The sequence below is a fragment of the Sorex araneus genome, chromosome 6, assembly GCF_027595985.1.
Source record: "Sorex araneus isolate mSorAra2 chromosome 6, mSorAra2.pri, whole genome shotgun sequence".
NCBI lineage: Eukaryota > Metazoa > Chordata > Mammalia > Eulipotyphla > Soricidae > Sorex > Sorex araneus.
Window position 1 is genome coordinate 80,858,916 of NC_073307.1, and position 17,703 is coordinate 80,876,618.

General features: G+C 40.3%; 1 protein-coding gene across 9 annotated transcripts in view; it reads left to right on the top strand.

Moving 5' to 3' along the window:
- ERC1 (ELKS/RAB6-interacting/CAST family member 1) overlaps positions 1 to 17,703 on the top strand; it is a 518,184-nt gene that overhangs the window by 170,799 nt on the left and 329,682 nt on the right. For all 9 annotated transcript variants that reach the window (XM_055141299.1, XM_055141303.1, XM_055141300.1 and 6 more), the window contains exon 8: positions 16,943 to 17,080. In XM_055141299.1, the coding sequence (XP_054997274.1) occupies positions 16,943 to 17,080 (138 nt within the window). The remainder of the gene's footprint in view (positions 1 to 16,942; positions 17,081 to 17,703) is intronic.

Here is a 17,703-nt window from a genome sequence, read left to right on the forward strand (position 1 = left end):
AACTTTTGTGCTTTTGTTTAAGTCATACTATGATTAAGTACCCATCCCTCCACTAGTGCCCATTCTCTACCACCAATGTTTCCAGTATCACTCCCACCACTCCAACTCTATTCCCCCACCCCCGCCCCCACACCCACCTCTGTGGCAGGTGCATCCCTTTTACTCTCTCTTTCTCCTTTTGGGTTTTGTAGCCCGACATCTTGGTTGCTTCCAGTTTTTATTAGTTTGAATAAAGCTGCTATAATACTAGTGTGCAGGTTTTTGTGTATATGTAAGTTTTCAAATCACATTTGAGTCACAATTATAGGAAATTGTCCTATATTGCTTCTTAATTTGGGGATCATAAAACATTTTTGTTTTACAAAGCATGTTATATAACTTGAGGTTTGTTCATTTCTTTTTTCTCTTTTCCCTTTTGTTACTATACATTAATGTTTGGGTTTGCTGTCAAGTTTTGGGTCATCTTGATGTAGACTAGGCTATAACTTTAATGCTGGCTTTTGGTGAGTCAGCAGTTGTATTTTAGTAGAATAAGTTGTAATTTTAATTTCACTGTATCACTGTCATCCCATTGTTCATCGATTTGCTCAGGCGGGCACCTGTAACATCTCCATTCGTCTTAGCCCTCAGATTTTAGCAGCTTCTCTTTACTCATCCTTCCCAACGGTGCCACATTGGAGGCTGTTTCAGGGCCGGGGAAATGAGACCCATCATTGTTACTGTTTTTGGCATATTTAGTATGCCACTTGGAGCTTGTGAGGCTCTGCCTTGTGGTTAGGATACTCTTGGTAGCTTGCCAGGTTCTCTGAGAAGGAGAAGCTAGCTAGACAATGAGAGGTTGCAGATACGGCTGTGTGCTTCCGGGAGCTTTGTTTTATAGTCTCTGGATCTTGGCCATTGATAGGATTACAAGGCGCTGGGGCAGTTTGTGGGTGTGACTGCCTAGCTACTGGAAAAAGGGGGATCTGGGTGGAGGGGGCCTAGTTCCGATCTTAACAGGCTTGGAGATCTCAGTCCTGGGTCTCGCACACCTTCGTTCTTCTGCTGGTTCCTTCATGTGTGAGGCTCATCTGAGTGTGTGGAGAGTGGCCTTGAGTATGGCTGTGGCTGGGTTCTGGTGGTCTTCAGCTGCCAGTGCTCTGCTTGGGGTGGGGAGGGAAACTCAACCTGCTGCCCCTCCCAGGGGCCTTGGTGAAGACAGCCAGGCATCGGGGCAGGAGACTCTGCCTATCGTAATTTATAATTGTAAATTGTATGATATTGTTAATTGTACAATCTTGTGAAAATTTGGCCTCAAACACAGCTTTTAGTCTTGATTTTTATAATAAAAAGCCACTAGTATATTTGAAATATAAATATATTCCACTCTTAAAATCCAGACAAATATAAAAAAATTTATTTTTAATGTTGTGGAACCCACACCTGGCATTACTTTGAGGGACATTAGTGCCATACACTCGGTGCTCGGGCACTATGCGGTACAGGGATCAAACCCGAGTCCTCATATTTAAGGCAGATGTTCTTCTACTTGAACCCCTTCCCGACCTCTAAATATGTTTTTTTAAATCACAAAGAAATGACAGTGTAGGTCAAAAAGAAATTGACTCGTGTTGAAAATGTGAAATTTAAACAGTTTCAAACATACAAAAGAATTTGAAGTATAAGTAGTTTTTCTCCATTCTTTCATTCTCTCAGATCCTTACACTGTTAATAGATTTGTGCACTCATTCATGAAATATTTATGCATATATGCCACCAGTCATTCTTTTTATTCATTCAAAGTAAACAATTTTGGGGCTGAGAGATAGTGGAAAGGATGCTTGCCTTACATATGTGACCCGCCTAGATTTGATCCCTTGTCCTTTGAGACTAGCCAGGAGGGATCCCTGAGCACAGAACAGGAGTAGACCGTGAGCAATGTCGAATGGGGTCCAAAAATGCTCCAAAAAGAATGAAAAAGAATATAAAAATAAATGTTTTAATGTTTTTAATATGCAGTTTTTATCTCTTCTTTTTTGTTTTGTTTTGTTTTGGACCACATCCAATAGTGCTTAGGGCTTTTCCCTGGCCAGGGATCACTCCTGGCTAGGCTCAAGGACCATATGGGTGCTGGGGATCAAACCTGGGTCTGCTGCATGCAAGGCAGATGCCCTACCTTCTATATTGTCTCTCTGCCCCCAGTTTTATCTGGTTTTAGTACCTCTGTGCTTCTTCTTACTCTTTTTGTTTTGTTTTGTTTTTTGAATCATCTTGGAAATAGTTACAAAGCTTTCCGGTTTAAGTCTCAGTTATACCATGATCAAACACCCGTCCCTTCACCAGTGCACATGTTCCACCACCAAGAACCCCAGTATACCCCCCCCCCATCCCACCCCACACCCTGCCTCTGTGGCAGATGATTTTCACTTTACTCTCTCTTTACTTGGATTACATTCAATTTTTGACAGAAAACCCACTATTATTATTTAGAATTTCCCCCCAACAATCAGACCTGCCAAAAAGGCATCGTTAGATCATTTGTTTTCTATTGCTGATAATGAAGAGCATATGATGTTGCTGCTGCGTAGTTTTGGAATTCTGGTATTTTAGTAAGTATGTCCAGAGGTATTTCTGACAGCAGCCACTGGATTCTGAGATTGGTTTTGTGCCTTTGGGGTCATGGTCGTTCAGGAGCGGAGGAGCCATTTGTGGGCGGCCGCTCGGGGTCTCATCTAGGGGGAGAGGAGGGCCGGTTCCGTCCCCCACACCTCAAGATTTCCCGATCCATGCTTCTTAATGTCACCATAATTCTATCCTATATAGCTTTGCAGGTAGACCCTCAGACCTCAGAAGTATTGTTTTATTTATGATTGTAGCACAATAATAAAATAGATCTTTCATAATTGTGTAAAATACAAAATACTCTATGTAAATAGTAATTGTATAAGGAATATGATTTATAATTTTGCTGAACCCATACCTTCTCAAATTTTCACTGGCTTGCTTTTTGTGAGGACAAACCATTCTTTTTTTCAATTTTTATTTTTTATTATTAGTGGATCACCGTGAGATACAATTACAGTTATAAACTTTCATGCTTTCATTCCAGTCACACAATGATCGAGTACCCACCCCTCCACCAGTGCCCATTCTCCACCACCAGTAATCCCAGTATCCCTCCCCCCATTCCCATCCTATCTCCCCCTGTCCCCACCTCTGTGGCGGGGCATTCCCTTTTGTTCAATAGAGGTATTGAGTGGCCATCATGGAGGACAAACCATTCTTTTCTGGAATTGTAATTCATGTTGCTTTTATTTCTTGCGCTCCACCAGTCTTTGGCATTATAATTTTATCTCCCAACTTTCAGTGTTTCATTCTTTTGGCCATACTTTGATGCTCTGGGCTTACCCCTGGCTCTGTGTTCAGGAAGGAATCACTTGTGGTGGGCTTAGAGAACTGCATGGGTGCCAGGGATTACCCATTGCTATACTATTGCTTTGACCACTCAAGTTATTCTTCTTTAAGGAAAGTGAATATTTAGAACAGAAATTCAGTTCTTTTCTGGAGGCAGGAAACTTAGAGAAATGGGATAATGAATGTGTGAGTTTTCTTAATTCACGTAGGTAACATTCTTTTTATGGGGTTGGGGCTTCTAATCAGGGCCCACCTTGTGCTTCAGTCCTGGGGTAGGGATGCTGCTCAGGTCCTGTGATGCCCAAGGACTTTGGGACTCCCCCAACAGTGCTTAGAGGCCTCTATGTTCACACCCTGTGAATTGCTGGGGTTTGGACTCAGGTGCTGGTACATGTGCCCTGACTGCTAAACTGTCTTGCTAGGTCTCCTCTCTAATGCTCTTATTTGTAAAGTGACTACTGAGTGTGTGCTTAATATACTTCATAATATAAATATATATGTGCATGCTAAATATTACATAGTATAAAGTTGCTCAGCACAGATTAACTTATTTACAATCCACATGGTAAATGTAATCAATAGTAAATAGTAATAGTAAAAGTAATATTTTAAACTTACTCCTGATTTTATGATCCTAAAATTAGAACCACATTTCCTTTGAACTTTATTTGTATATTGAAACAGTGCCTGATACAGAGAATCTCATTTGGTGAAGTCCAGCTATCTCTTTGAATGAATTTTTTTTCTGTACAATTAGAGTGAAGGAATGAATGAATGACTTGGATAGTTTTGACCATCTTTCCTTGAGCCAGAATTTTTCTAGAATATTTGCTGATTAAGATTAACTTGGCTGTATTGAACAAATCTAATCCTGAGCAGGATGCTTTTTGGATATCAAAATTTTGCTATATCTCAATTCCCATATTTTATTTTCCTAACTGAAATAGTTGTTTTCTAGCTATTGTTCTTAATTGCCCTGGTTAATTTTTTTTCTGTTGATATTTTTTTAAGCTCATCTCCCTTCCGAATGTGTACAGTTAGAATTTTGTATCTTTTTTTTTTGTTTTTGTTTTTGGGTCACACCTGGCGATGCACAGGGGCTACTCCTGGCTCTGCACTCAGGAATCACTCCTGGCGGTGCTCAGGGGACCATATGGGATGCTGGGATTTGAACCCGGGTCGGCCACGTGCAAGGCAAACGCCCTACCCGCTGTGCTATCACTCCAGCCTCCAGAATTTTGTATCTTAACAGCAGAAGAGCTGATAAAAATATTAGGAATATTTTAGTCTTGGTCCTAAGTGAAGTTAGGTATTGGACAATTTACTGAATTTCACTAAGCTTCAGTTTCTTCATTTGTAGACAGGCTATAACAGGTGATTAATGGATTTTTTCCCCTTTTTGGTCAAGTGATCTAATGTATAAAGGTGCACTTTGGAACCTAAGAAGTCTTAAATACTGTGGATATTAGATGTTAATTGAGTTTACTTTTACTAAACCTTGCTTTAGGTTTGTTAAATTCTTCTAGTTCTGGTCTTTGAAACTTGGTATTTTTAGTCTATCTCCTTTAGTCTTATCCTTCTAACCCATTTATGAATGTATTTGTATACTTTCATGTTAGTGTCAAAATGTTGAATGGCCCTCCTGCCCCCACCTAAGCATACTTTTATGATATGTTGTAAGAAACCTCTATCAGATTGAGATGTTTATCAGAAATAATTATTAAAAGCTCCTTAAAGCTCTTGTCTGTAGACTTTTAAGATTAAGAATAATCCCAGCTTAAGTTTTGTAAATTTATGTTTCTCTCTGTTTATCATCTGGACCCCTAATAAGCCTCTCTTTAAAATCTGAGTAAATTGAAATTGGACAGATAACACAGGAGGTAAGGTATTTGCCATATATGTGACTGACCCCAGTTCTATCTTTGACACCACAAATGGTTCCTTGAGCACTGCCAGGATTGCTCCCTGAGCACAGAGCCAGGAGTAAGCCCTGAGCACTGCTGGGTGTGGCTCCCCAGGCCCCCAAATGTGAGAGATTAGTCTGTGTAAGTCCTTCTTCTGATACCTGGATTATGAATCATGTAATAAAGTTAGTAACCACATGATATATTCAGTATAGTTATGACTTTTTAAATTATATTTTAAAAAATTGGGGCCATATTGCAGTGCTCATGGGCTCTGCTGGGACAGTGCTTGGTGGTCACTCCCAGTGATGCCTTGGAGGACCTCATGGTGCTGGGGACTGAGCCTGAGACTTGCATGCAGAGCACGAGCGCTAGCCTTTCCTGCTCCCCCCACCATCACCGCCTAGGGATTTTCTAGTATTATGAATACTTTTATCTTTCTCATGCTTTGGCATATTATTTATCCTCCCTCCCCCTCACTGAGTATATTTTTAACGGCACAGTCAAATATTCTGTTCCTGTAATCGTCCCAATTTTCCTTATCTTCCCAAGTCTCAGAGTCATGTGAGTTAAAGAAGTTTTGCTCTAAAAGGTGTACAGTAGAGCACAAAGCAAGATGTTTTAGAGTTTTGTATTTGACCATGTAAAAGGAGTCTGAGGAAGTCTTGGAGCTAAGTTCAGAAACATGGATGTAAGTTTGTGGGGTAGGTGGGGAAGGAAATCTCCAAGCTGAGAGTCGAGAATGAGCACATGGAGTAGTGCTCCTGTCCCGAGTGTCCCAACTCTGGAATCCCCCCGCTATTCTTTGATTTTTTTTTTCTTTTTGGGTCACATCCAGATGCTCAGGGGTTACTCCTACCTCTGCATTCAGAAATTACTCCTGGCAGTGTTTGGTGGACCATATGGGATGCTGGGAATTGAACCTAGGAGGGGTGTGTGCAAGGCAAACCGCCCTACTTGCTGTACTATCACTCTGGCCCTCTTTGAATATTTGTAATATGCATTTATAAAAATTTCTAGTAGAGCTCTGTGAATGCCTTTTGTTTGTTATAAACATTCGTATTTCCTGGTCTGTGGGAAATTATTTCTAGTTCTTATATAATAAGAACTAAAATATGTACATACACACACTCACACACACACACACTTATTGCCCTGTTAATTGTTTAGGAAACAGAATGCAACTTTTTCCTGAAGACTTTCTGTCAAAAGCTTTACAAATTTATTTACAGTGAAATATTAGAATGTATTAATCTATCAGGCAGGACTTTAGATCTTCCTGGAGATCCCTTAATTCTGCATAGTACTTCACCTAGTTTGCTTCCCCAGGCCCTCAGGTTTGGACCATGCCAGTGGTGCTTAGGACTTACTTCTGGTTCTGCACTCAGGAGTCATTCCTGTTAATGCTTGTGGGTTAACTCCTATCAATGTGGTCTGGGGGTTTAAATTGAGGTTGACTGGGGCTGAAGCAGTAGTAAACTAGGTAGGACATTTGCCTTGAACTGGACGACCTGGGTTCAATCCTCGTCACCCCATATGGTTCTTCAAGCCCTGCCAAGAGTGATCCCTGAGCGCAGAGCCCATAGTAAGCCCTGAGTACCATTGGATGTGGCCCCCAAATAAAAATAAAATAAACCCAGATTGCCTTGTGCAAGCAAAGTGCCTTACTCGCTGTACTGTATCTCCAGCCTCCTACTTTGCTTCTTGGTTCACATGCTTCATAAGGTTTAGGGATATGGTTGCTCTACTTTAGGGCATTTGCCTTGCATGCGGCCGACCAGTTAGATTCTTCTGTCCCTCTTGGAGAGCCCGGCAAGCCACTGAGAGTATCCTGCCTGCACAGCAGAGCCTGGCAAGCTACCCATGGTGTATTGATATGCCAAAAACAGTAACAAGTCTCACAGTGGAGATGTTACTGGTGCCCACTTGAGCAAATTGACGAGCAACGGGATGACAGCGATATAGTGATACAGTTCTTTGGCATCTTTTTTTAAAAATTTTTTTCCAACAAAAAAACAAAAAAAAAAGGGGGCTGGAGCAATAGCACAGCGGGTAGGGCGTTTGCCTTGCACGTGGCTGACCTGGGTTCGATTCCCAGCATCCCATATGGTCCCCTGAGCACCGCCAGGAGTAATTCCTGAGTGCAGAGCCAGGAGTAACCCCTGTGCATTGCCGGGTGTGACCCAAAAAGCAAAAAAAAAAAAAAAAAAAAAAAAAAAATTCACATCAATTTAATTGTATATACATTTTATAATCATTTTAATTGTATATACAAGTAATGATTAAGTCTTTGCTGTTTAAGGATGATTAACAAGAACTTTTCCCAGATTAGATATGTATTTACAAATCATTGCTTTCCGAGTACAATTGTGAGTAATGTACTCTGGGCTCTTTCTGTCTCTGTCTGGGCTAGCAGTGCCCACCCTTAGTTTCCCAGCTTTCTAGGTATTCTGTGCATGTGTATGTACTGCAGTAACCCTCCAAGAATGAAGTGGGACAGTAGCAGATGGCCAAACCTGCTCTACAATGGGATTAGCATTGGACTCCTCCTTTCTAGCCTTCTCCCCCTCTGGTTTAAGGTAATTTTGTGTTACAGTAAATTTCTTATCTTTATAATAAATCACTGACCTGGAAAATGTAATTGAGCATTTAAATCTGAGCCGCATTCAGAATCTGTGTTAAAATTGTACAGCTTCTTGCTTGATTGATTGTAAATGATAATTTAGCTTGGAGTTTAATTTACTGATGCAGATGTTATCATCAGTCTCTTTTGTGCGGCTGTAATTTCCTGTTTATTTCATCTTCTCCAGTTTGCTAGGTTTCCGTATTTAGAATTTTGATTTATTAAAAAATTATAAAGTTAAAAAATTGACAAGCACCCACCATTGTTAGACAGCACCCGCAGTCTTTCTTCCCCCACTCTTTCCCCTCTGATAACCTCAGTTCTGTTGCCAGTGTCCATTGTTATATTTATGTTTCACTTCTTCATCTCCTTTGTTTTCTCATATTGCATGTATAGGAACAACCATCCAATGTTTGCCATCGTCTTCTTGTTTTTAAATCTTGGAATCACATTCTATCGTGTATATGGATCTAACAGTGATGGAAAGCTGATGTGTAGAAACTGAAGGTTGGGGAGATTGTTTTTGGTCTCTTTCTCTGTTATTTTTGGTAGAAAGTCAGAAAGAACAGATTTATTTTGTTTGTTTTGAGACAACACCTGGTGATGCTCAGGGCATACTCTTGACTCTGAGCTCAGGGATCATTCCTGGCAGTGCTCAGGAGACCATATGGGGTGCTGGGTTAAAACCCAGGAAGGCCATATGCAAAGCAAGCACCCTACCCACTGTACTATCTCTCTGGCCTCAGAGTAGGTTCTTTTTATGTTTATTTAGATAAAATTAAACTTTTAATTTTAAAAGTTTAAAAAAAAATTTAAATTTTTTTAAATTAAAAAAAAATGACTTAAAAGCAAGCTCCCAGAAGCGCAAGGCCACAAGATATCTTATAGCCTACTTCTCCCTCTGGGAGAACCTGGCAAACTACTGAGAGTTTTCTGCCCTCATGGGAGAGCCTTGCAAAGTCCCCATGGTGTATTAATATGTCAAAACCAGTAACAAGCTAGGTCTCATTCCCCTGACCCTGATAGAGCCTCCAATGTGGCATTGTTGGGAAGGATGAGTAGAGAGAGGCTTCTAAAATCTCAGGGCTAAGACTAATGGAGACGTTACTGAGATTGCTCAAGAAATTCAACAATCACCAGAATGATGATGATGATGATGATGATGATGATGATGATGATGATGATGAAACTTTTGTTTACAAAATCATGCTATTTTATATTTATTTATTTTGCTGGGGGCGGGGGGGTGGGGCAGTCACATTTAGCAGTGCTCAGGGCTTACTTCTGAATCTTTAATCAGGAATCACTCCTGGCAGTAGTGGGGGACTTTAGATAGTATTGGGGTTGAACCCAGGTTAACCTTGCGCAAGGCAAGAGACTTACCTGCTCTATTATTTCTCCATCCCCACCATTATATTTATGTATGCGTTTGCTTTAAACGCGGCTGACCCAGGTTCCCTTTTGGAGAGCCCGGCTAGCTACCGAGAATATCCCGCCCACACTGCAGAGCCTGGCAAGTTACCATTGGCATATTTGATATTCCAAAATCAGTAACAAGTGTCACTTATTAATTAATTTATTTTAATCGGGTGGTGACTGTGGGGTCTGATGGTGTCTCTATGGCATGTCATTCTGTGTTACTCTTTTCTGAGAGCTTTATTTCTGAGACTCTGGATCATGGCTGTTAATGAGATTATATGGCGCCAGAAGCAGTTCCTGGGCATAGCTGCCAGGCTCCTAGAAGCACAGGGAGATGGGGGAAGGTCACCCATCCCAGACTTCTCGTGAGCCTGGAGTTTTCAGTCACAAGTCCAACATATCTGGGTTTTTTAGCAGATTTGCTCATGGGTCAGGCTCGTCTGAGCCTGTGGAGAGCAGCCTTGGGCATGGCGGTGCTTGAGTTCTGGAGGTTTTCAGCTGCTGGGGCTCTGTTTGGGTGGGGAGGGGGACTCGCCCACCCATCTCCTGGTTGCCTCCCATGAGGCAGCCTGACATGGGGTTTAGAGGCATCTCTCTGCGTATCTAGATGTCTTATTAATATTTTTAGAATTTTGTAAAATGTAGTTTGAAGTTTTTAAGTTCTCTTTTGATTAAACATGCAGTTTAAGCCCGAGAAATGGTTGTATCTCAGTATAGAAGAGTAAGAGTCCTATTGTGAGGAAGGTTCATTTAGTGGTCTCTCAGAAGGCCCTGTATAGCAGGAACTTGTCAGAGAAATAAATACTTGGATAAATATCTAGAAGGGACAAAAGATTCGAAAAAATTGCATAATCAAAGTTTTGAAACACATCAGTATTTCCTTCTGCATAAAAACTGCTTTTAATTTGGCACAAGTTAACTTGCATTGCATTTTCACTTGTGGGAATGGTTGTTTGGATAAATGCCCAGGTATCTGTCAACTCTCCTTGTGAAGTTGAAATAATCAACCACCTGAAGGAGTTATTAAGTCAAAGCTTTGATGAAAGAGCTTTTCTTGCTCTTCCTTCTTTCTGCCACGCCAGTATGTACCCTCCCTAACCAAAAAATACCTGCAAGCATCAGACATGTATTGTGTCTTTTATCTGTTTGATCGTTCTGTAATCACAGAGGTTTTTTTTTTCTTCCCTCGAACAGCTTTTTTGATTAGGAAAAGTATCCAAGTTTACTGAGGAAATTTTATTTTTTTCCTCCCGTGTTCAATTCCTCCATCCCTCCTGGAGGACCCGGGAAGCTACCGAGAATATCCCGTCTGCATGGCAGAGCCTGGCAAGCTACCTGTGGCATGTTTGATATGCCAAAAACAGGAACGAAGAGTTTCACAATGGAGACGTTACTGGTACAGATCGATAAACAACGGGACGACAATGCTGCAGTGCTACAGACTTTATGTAAACACTGTGTTTATACAGTTGTTCGTGATGATTTGTCACAGGCATCCACTTTCCCAACAGCAATCCCACCACCACTGTCGCTTTCCCGCCACTATTTTCTCAATGGTCCTTTGTAGTAGGCCCATAGTAATTTATTTCATATTACTTGTTACCACCAAATGGCAAATGGATTGATCAAAACATACTTCAGTAAAAGAAAATTTGTGAAAATGAATGTATCTCACCATGGGGACATTAAATCTTTGTCTGAGGGTTTACTAAGATGTTTTTACTTGTTGAGCCTTCTGTGTTAATGTTTTTGTTAGTTGAGATTAGTTGGCTTCTATGTTCCATTTCCATCCAATCTGTGGCTCCTGCGAGGCGGTTAGTATTGTAGAGTTTGGAGGTCTTGCATGGCCACATACATGGTCATGTGCTCCAGAAAATCCAGAATATTTAATGGGCAGTCTGGCCAGAGGCATGGTGGCAGCTTCGGGGTGCGAGTGTGGCTGCTAGAAGTTCAGTAGGGATGTATCTTGGCCCACCCCATTCCTGAAGTTGCCCCAAGTCTCAGCTTGGACCAGGTATCCAAGAAATTTTTGTGGCTAGCTGATCATTGAGAAAATTTTAAACGGTGGGACTTGCATTTCTTATAGGCAAGGAACATTAAGCTTTGGATCTCTTTTCTCTTATTCTGCCTAGCCAAAACCTTAGCAAACTTGGTAGCATAGTATTTTTATAGAGTATTTATTTTTAACATTTCTCTGGGTATTTGAAAAGAATGCCATGATTGATGATTTTTTTAAGTTTTTAATGCTTTGAGGGAGAGGTGAGAGAGAGACAGAGAGAGGAAGAGGGAGAGGAAGAAGGAGGAAGGGAGGGAGGAAAGTCAGGGATAGGACTTGTCACCTTAAACAAGCAAGTCAAATCAAACGTTCTGTTTCTGAGCTACCTCCCTGGTCATTTTTCAATTACTTATGATAATCAAATGAAATCCAAGGGCTCTTAAGGTGTAAAAATGGACATTATTCATCTGTGTGGACTGTGATATCATGCTTAACTAACAGGATGATATTCTGATTAAAAGGGTGTAAATTATCAGCATCAGCCTTGTTCTACCTAGATAGCCTTTGTTATTTCAAGCAGTGCTGTTCATATAGATCAGAGGTTGACCTATTACCGTCTTTTCAGAATAAAAAAATTACTCTGCACCCTCTGGGAAATGTACTCTACTTTAAAGTCCTGCAATGCTGGAGGTTTCCAGCATTTCCCGGGGGCTGGGAGGTTGGGATGGGGAGTGGAGATACTACTTTTGAAAATACTGATACTGATGAATTGGTATCTTTAGTGTTGCCCTGTCTCAGAAGGATTTCTCTTGTGAATTTATAGATTCCTTTTATCTTTTTGAGTAGTTTTAGTACTGGAGGGTCAATCAAGCTATTGTATTTGCTTACTAGACATAAAAATAATTTTTGAGCCATTTCTATGATTGTCTTCCAACCAGATCTTGACTGTCAGTAATTTTGGCCCTCACCAGCCTTTTTCTTAAGTTATTTAGTTATTTTAATGTACAAGGTTGTTTTGTTCATTATTTATTCGATCAGTATATCTATTAGGAACTTGCTTCTTCTCGCAATTCCTAAAATTGATTCAGAGCAGTGGTCTTTAGGATCTAAAGGTATGACTTATATAACATAGGACAGTTTTTAAGATAAAGTAGAGTAATACTTTTAAGATGTTCATTACTTTAAAATATCCTTACCTTCCACATTCTAAGAACAGCTGTATTTTAGAATTAGAAGGTTTACTAGTGGTCTTTTCTTGTATAAAGTTATTCAAAAGATCAAGTAAATTGTCCAGTATGGCATCTGGCTATTTATTCATTATACTATCCATTCAGTATTTTATCTAATGAGAAGAACCCAATTGAGAGAGAAACTGAATCAAAGAAATAACTGATTACCCTTGAAAACCTTTGTTGAACTTACCAAAGGTCATAAATGGTCATTGAGAATATGAATAACAACCTAAATGAAGTTAAAAGCATTGCTTGACTTTTTTTTCATCACTTGGTTACTCTTGTATACTGTTCAATGTTCACTGGATGATATTTCTAAAATTTAAGTAAAACTCAGAGGCAAATTCAAATAATCCAGAGGAAAACTTGCTTGTTTTGGTAAATTATAGTGTGACCTTCTCGTACATTTCTCTAGAGAGTAGTAGGACCAGAAATTGGAGGATTGACCAAAAGTCAGGAGATTTAGTGAATCTTTCCTTTCCTTTTTTTTTTCTTTTTTGATCACATCTGGTGATGCACAGGGGTTACCCTGGCTCTGCACTCAGGAATTACCTGTGGCGGTGCTCAGGGGACCATATGGGATGCTGGGAATCGAACCTGGGTCAGCCTTGTGCAAGGCAAACACCTTACCCACTGTGCTATCACTCCAGCCCCAAATCTTTCCTTTTCAGAGTTTATATATTATTGATTATTGTAGACCTCTTTGCCAACTGATGATGACTAACTAGTCCAGACTGATTAGCTAACCAGCCCTGAGCTCTGTTCCAAGGTGAAATTGCATAAATGGGGTCCTGACAGGAGGATACAAGAGTGGAAGGTGGAACATGACTGAAAAAGGTAGAGAAAAACTTCCATAAGGGGGTAAAGGTTTTAATGTAATAACATAGTAATAATATGCTGTTTCTTACTAAATACTTGAATAATAATAGTTTCTGCAAAGATTCTTAGTTCACCTTTGCTTTTTATTATTTTCTCCTTTTTTGTTTTTAACCTCTGAACATATTTTTAGTAGTGTTTTAGGGGTAGGGTTCTGGATTTAGAATTACTTAGTAATGATCTCATAGTCTTGTGATTTTTTAAAAAAAAATTTATTGATTCACCGTGAGATATAGTTACAAGCTTTTATGTCTGAGTTACAATCATGCAATGATCAAACACCCATCATACACCAGTCACATTCCCTACCACCAATATCCCCAGTATACCCCCTCTTTCTCACCCTCTCACTGTCTCCATGGCAGACAATATTCCTCATACTCTCTCTCTACTTTTGAGTATTATGGTTTTCAATGCAGATACTGAGAGGTTATCATATTTGGTCTTTTTTTTTAATGTTTTTAACTTTATTTATTTATTTATTTATTTATTTATTTATTTATTTATTTTCAGACTTACAACTTTCTGTGCTTGTGTTTCAGTCATACAGTGCTCGAGTATCCATCCCTCCTCCAGTGCACATTCTCCACCACCGATAATCCCAGTATCCCTCCCACCACCCAACCCCACCCCACTTCTGTGGCAGGGCATTCCCTTTTGTTCTCTCCTTTCCGGTGTTGTGGTTTTCAATAGACACATTGAGTGGCCATCGTGTTTGATCTATAGTCTACTTTCAGTGTGCACCTCCCATCCCCAGCGGGTCCTTGAACCACACTTTACCTGGTGTTCCCTTCTCTATCTGAGCTGCCTTTTCCTCCAGCATGTGAGGCCAGCTTCTAAGCCATGGAGCCAACTTCCTGGTACTTATCTCTACTATTCTTGGGTGCTAGTCTCCCATCTTGTTACTTTAGATTGCACAGATGAGTGCAATCTTTCTATGTCTGTCTCTTTCTTTTTGACTCAATTCACTTAGCATGATATTTTCCATATTGATCCATGCAAAGGTCATGACTTCATCTTTTCTAACAGCTGCATAGTATTCCATTGTATAGATGTATCAAAGTTTCTTTAACCAGTTATCTATTCTTGGGCACTCGGGTTTTTTCCAGATTCTGGCTATTGTAAACAGTGTTGCAATGAACATTTGAGTGCAGATGTCATTTTGACTATACTTTTTTAGCCTCTCTGGGATATATTCCCAGCAGTGGTATTGCTGGGTCAAATGGGAGCTCAATTTCTAATTTTTTCAGAAGCGTCCATACTGTTTTCCAAAAGTGCTGAACCAGTCGGCATTCCCACCAGCAGTGTAGAGGGTCCCTTTCTTCCCACATCCACGACAACAGCAGTTGCTCTTGTTCTTTTGGATGTATGCCATTCTTTGTGGTGTGAGGTGGTATATCATAGTTGTTTTGATCTGCATCTCTCTGATGGTTAGTGATGAAGAACATTTTTTATGTGCCTTTTTTGCCATTCATATTTCTTCCTTGAGAAAATTTCTGTTAATTTCATTGCCCCAGTTTTTGATGGGGTTGGATGTTTTCTTCTTGCATATTCCAACCAGTGCCTTATATATCCTTGATATCAACCCCTTATCTGATGGGTATCGGTTGAATATTCTTTCCTATTCCGTAGATTGTCTTTGTATTTTGGTCACTGTATCTTTTGCAGTGCAGAAGCTTCTTAGTTTAATATAGTCCCATTTATTTATCTGTTTCCACTTGGTTGGTCAGTGGCATGTCTTCTTTGAAGATACTGTTAGCTTCAATGTCAGAGGGTTTTGCCAACCTTGTCTTCAGTGTACCTTATGGATTATGGTCTGATGTTGAGGTCTTTAATCCATTTTGATCTGATTTTTGTGCATGGTGTTACGTTGAGGTCTAAAACCCATTTTTCTGCATGTGGTTGTCCAGTTATGCCAGCACCATTTGTTAAAGAGGCTTTCTTTGCTCCACTTTACATTTTTTGCTGCCTTATCAAATATTAGATGTTTCATACAATTGGGGTTGTATGTAGGGATATTCCACCTTTTTCCATTGGTCTGTGGCTCTGCTTTTGTTCCAGTACCATGCTGTTTTAATTATTATCGCTTTGTAGTAGAGTTTGAGGTTGGGGAGGGTGATGCCTGCCATCGTCTTTTCCCCAAGAATTGCTTTAGCTATTCATGGGCATTTATTGTTCCATATGAATTTCAGGAGTGTTTGATCCATTTTTTTGAAGATTTTCATGGGTATCCTTATAGGGATCGCATTGAATATGTATAGTGCTTTGGCTAGTATTGCCATTTTGACAATATTAATTCTTCCTATCCATGGAATAGCAGGAAATATGTTTTGGTACCAGAGATCAAACCTGGGCCTCCTGCATGCAAAGCAGAAGGTCTGTCTCTGGCCCGCTTATTTGTATAGTACATACAACCCATTCATGTATATAGTATATAAAACCATTCATGGCTTGAACTCAGCTACAGGATGGGGCTTTCGTCACCATTTTATAACAATAAACATAGGTCTGGTTTTTGCATCACTAGTACCAGATATATGTTAGAAAGATGTACACACCTTCGAGCAAATAATCTGGAGGATTTGGGCAACATTTGGAGGTGTTCAGGGGTGCTCATTTGTGGCCTGGAGGATTAGAACTCAGGTCAGCAGGATGCAAGGCAAGTGTCTTAACTGTACTATCTCTCCAGCTTATCTACCAACAATTTTTTTTTGAAAATGAATGTGAATGTAATAAAATGCACATGAAAGAGTAAATATAGCAAGCAGTTACATTGAAGATGCTTGCCGCATAAAGGATAATACAAAATCTAACTTCTCAGTAGCATTGAAGAGGTGCTCTCCCTAGCCTCCTCACTTACTCTCTAGATGTTTCTTTCTTATTCTCCCTTAAACCTTTTTGCCATTTATAGTAACATTTTGGAGTTAGTCCAGTTTCTCATGACTTTTTTCCCTTGTAGTTTCTCTCTCCATACGGGTCTTTCTCCACCTACCCGCTCTTTTTCCTTCCCTAGTATGTAGACATTTATTAAATGTATGTGTGACTGCCCCATGTGTGAATTTCTTTTTTTTTTCTCTGTGATTCCTTCCAAACAGTGCTCCAGGGTTATCCCAACAATACTCAATTGTGCTGAAGATTCAAATTTGTGCCCGGAGGTGCTGTGCCTGATTGTCCTGGGAGAAGTCACGCCTAGCCAGGGGTTGATCCCAGGTCCCAGTGCATGCAGGACATGCACCTCGGGCCCACAAGCTACTTCCCTAGCCACTTTCTCTATATAAACTTTTAAAAATTTTCTTTTCCGATCCTGGCTCTAAACTCTGAAGTTTTGCGGGCAGTTTCAAAAACCTTAGCGCCTTAGCATGAAGTTCCTTCCACAGAATACACCACTCACAGCTGCTGCTGAGTGACCTGTTTCCAACTGAAAATGATTTTTATTGCAATTCTTTGTATTTTTTTCTGAATTGTCTTTTTCCGTCTTTAAATGTGTGTGCATCCCCAGATCGAAAACCTTCAAGAGCAACTTAGAGATAAGGAAAAGCAGATGAGCAGTTTGAAGGAGCGCGTCAAATCCTTGCAGGCCGACACCACCAACACCGACACTGCCTTGACAACTCTGGAGGAGGCTCTTGCCGAGAAAGTGAGTGGCTGCCCCAGACTCTTCCAGACACGGTTCTTCCGCTTTCTCCTTAAGCTCCAAATTCCCCTGGTGAAAGGCGGGGGTGCAGAAGCAGGAGGTCCCTGTGGGCAGAAGAGAAAGGAGGCCTCTGTGTTACTGACGTGTGAAGTGTGAGGGGAGAGAAAATATTTCGTTGCCAATTTAAGCTACTGTTGCTGGGCCAGATGGATTCCACACCAGAGGGCAGGGACTGAAATTCTAAAGCACCAGCTGTGTGCTCCCCACCTACTTTCTTTTCTAATAAGAAAAGTTAATTAACTCTTGGGTCATCTGGAGTTGGGAGATTTTGGAAGATCAGGCTTTGACCATCTGGAGGTGGTATCTGGTTAGTTCACCATTACTATACCTCGTTGGTAACTGAATTATTCACTAATTTTAATTATGCTCGCAATATACTTGCCAATATTCTAGTCTTGGCCAGTTTGCTTCATTTTGGACCTAGTGAGCAAACCTAATTTTAAAGGAATTTTTGGCTAAATTAGAATGGCTTAATATGGCAAGTTTTTCTGTCTTAGAAGAATTTTTTAAGGAATAAAGATATTTTTACTTAAATATTTAAAAAATGTTTTGTTGAGGTTTACAAT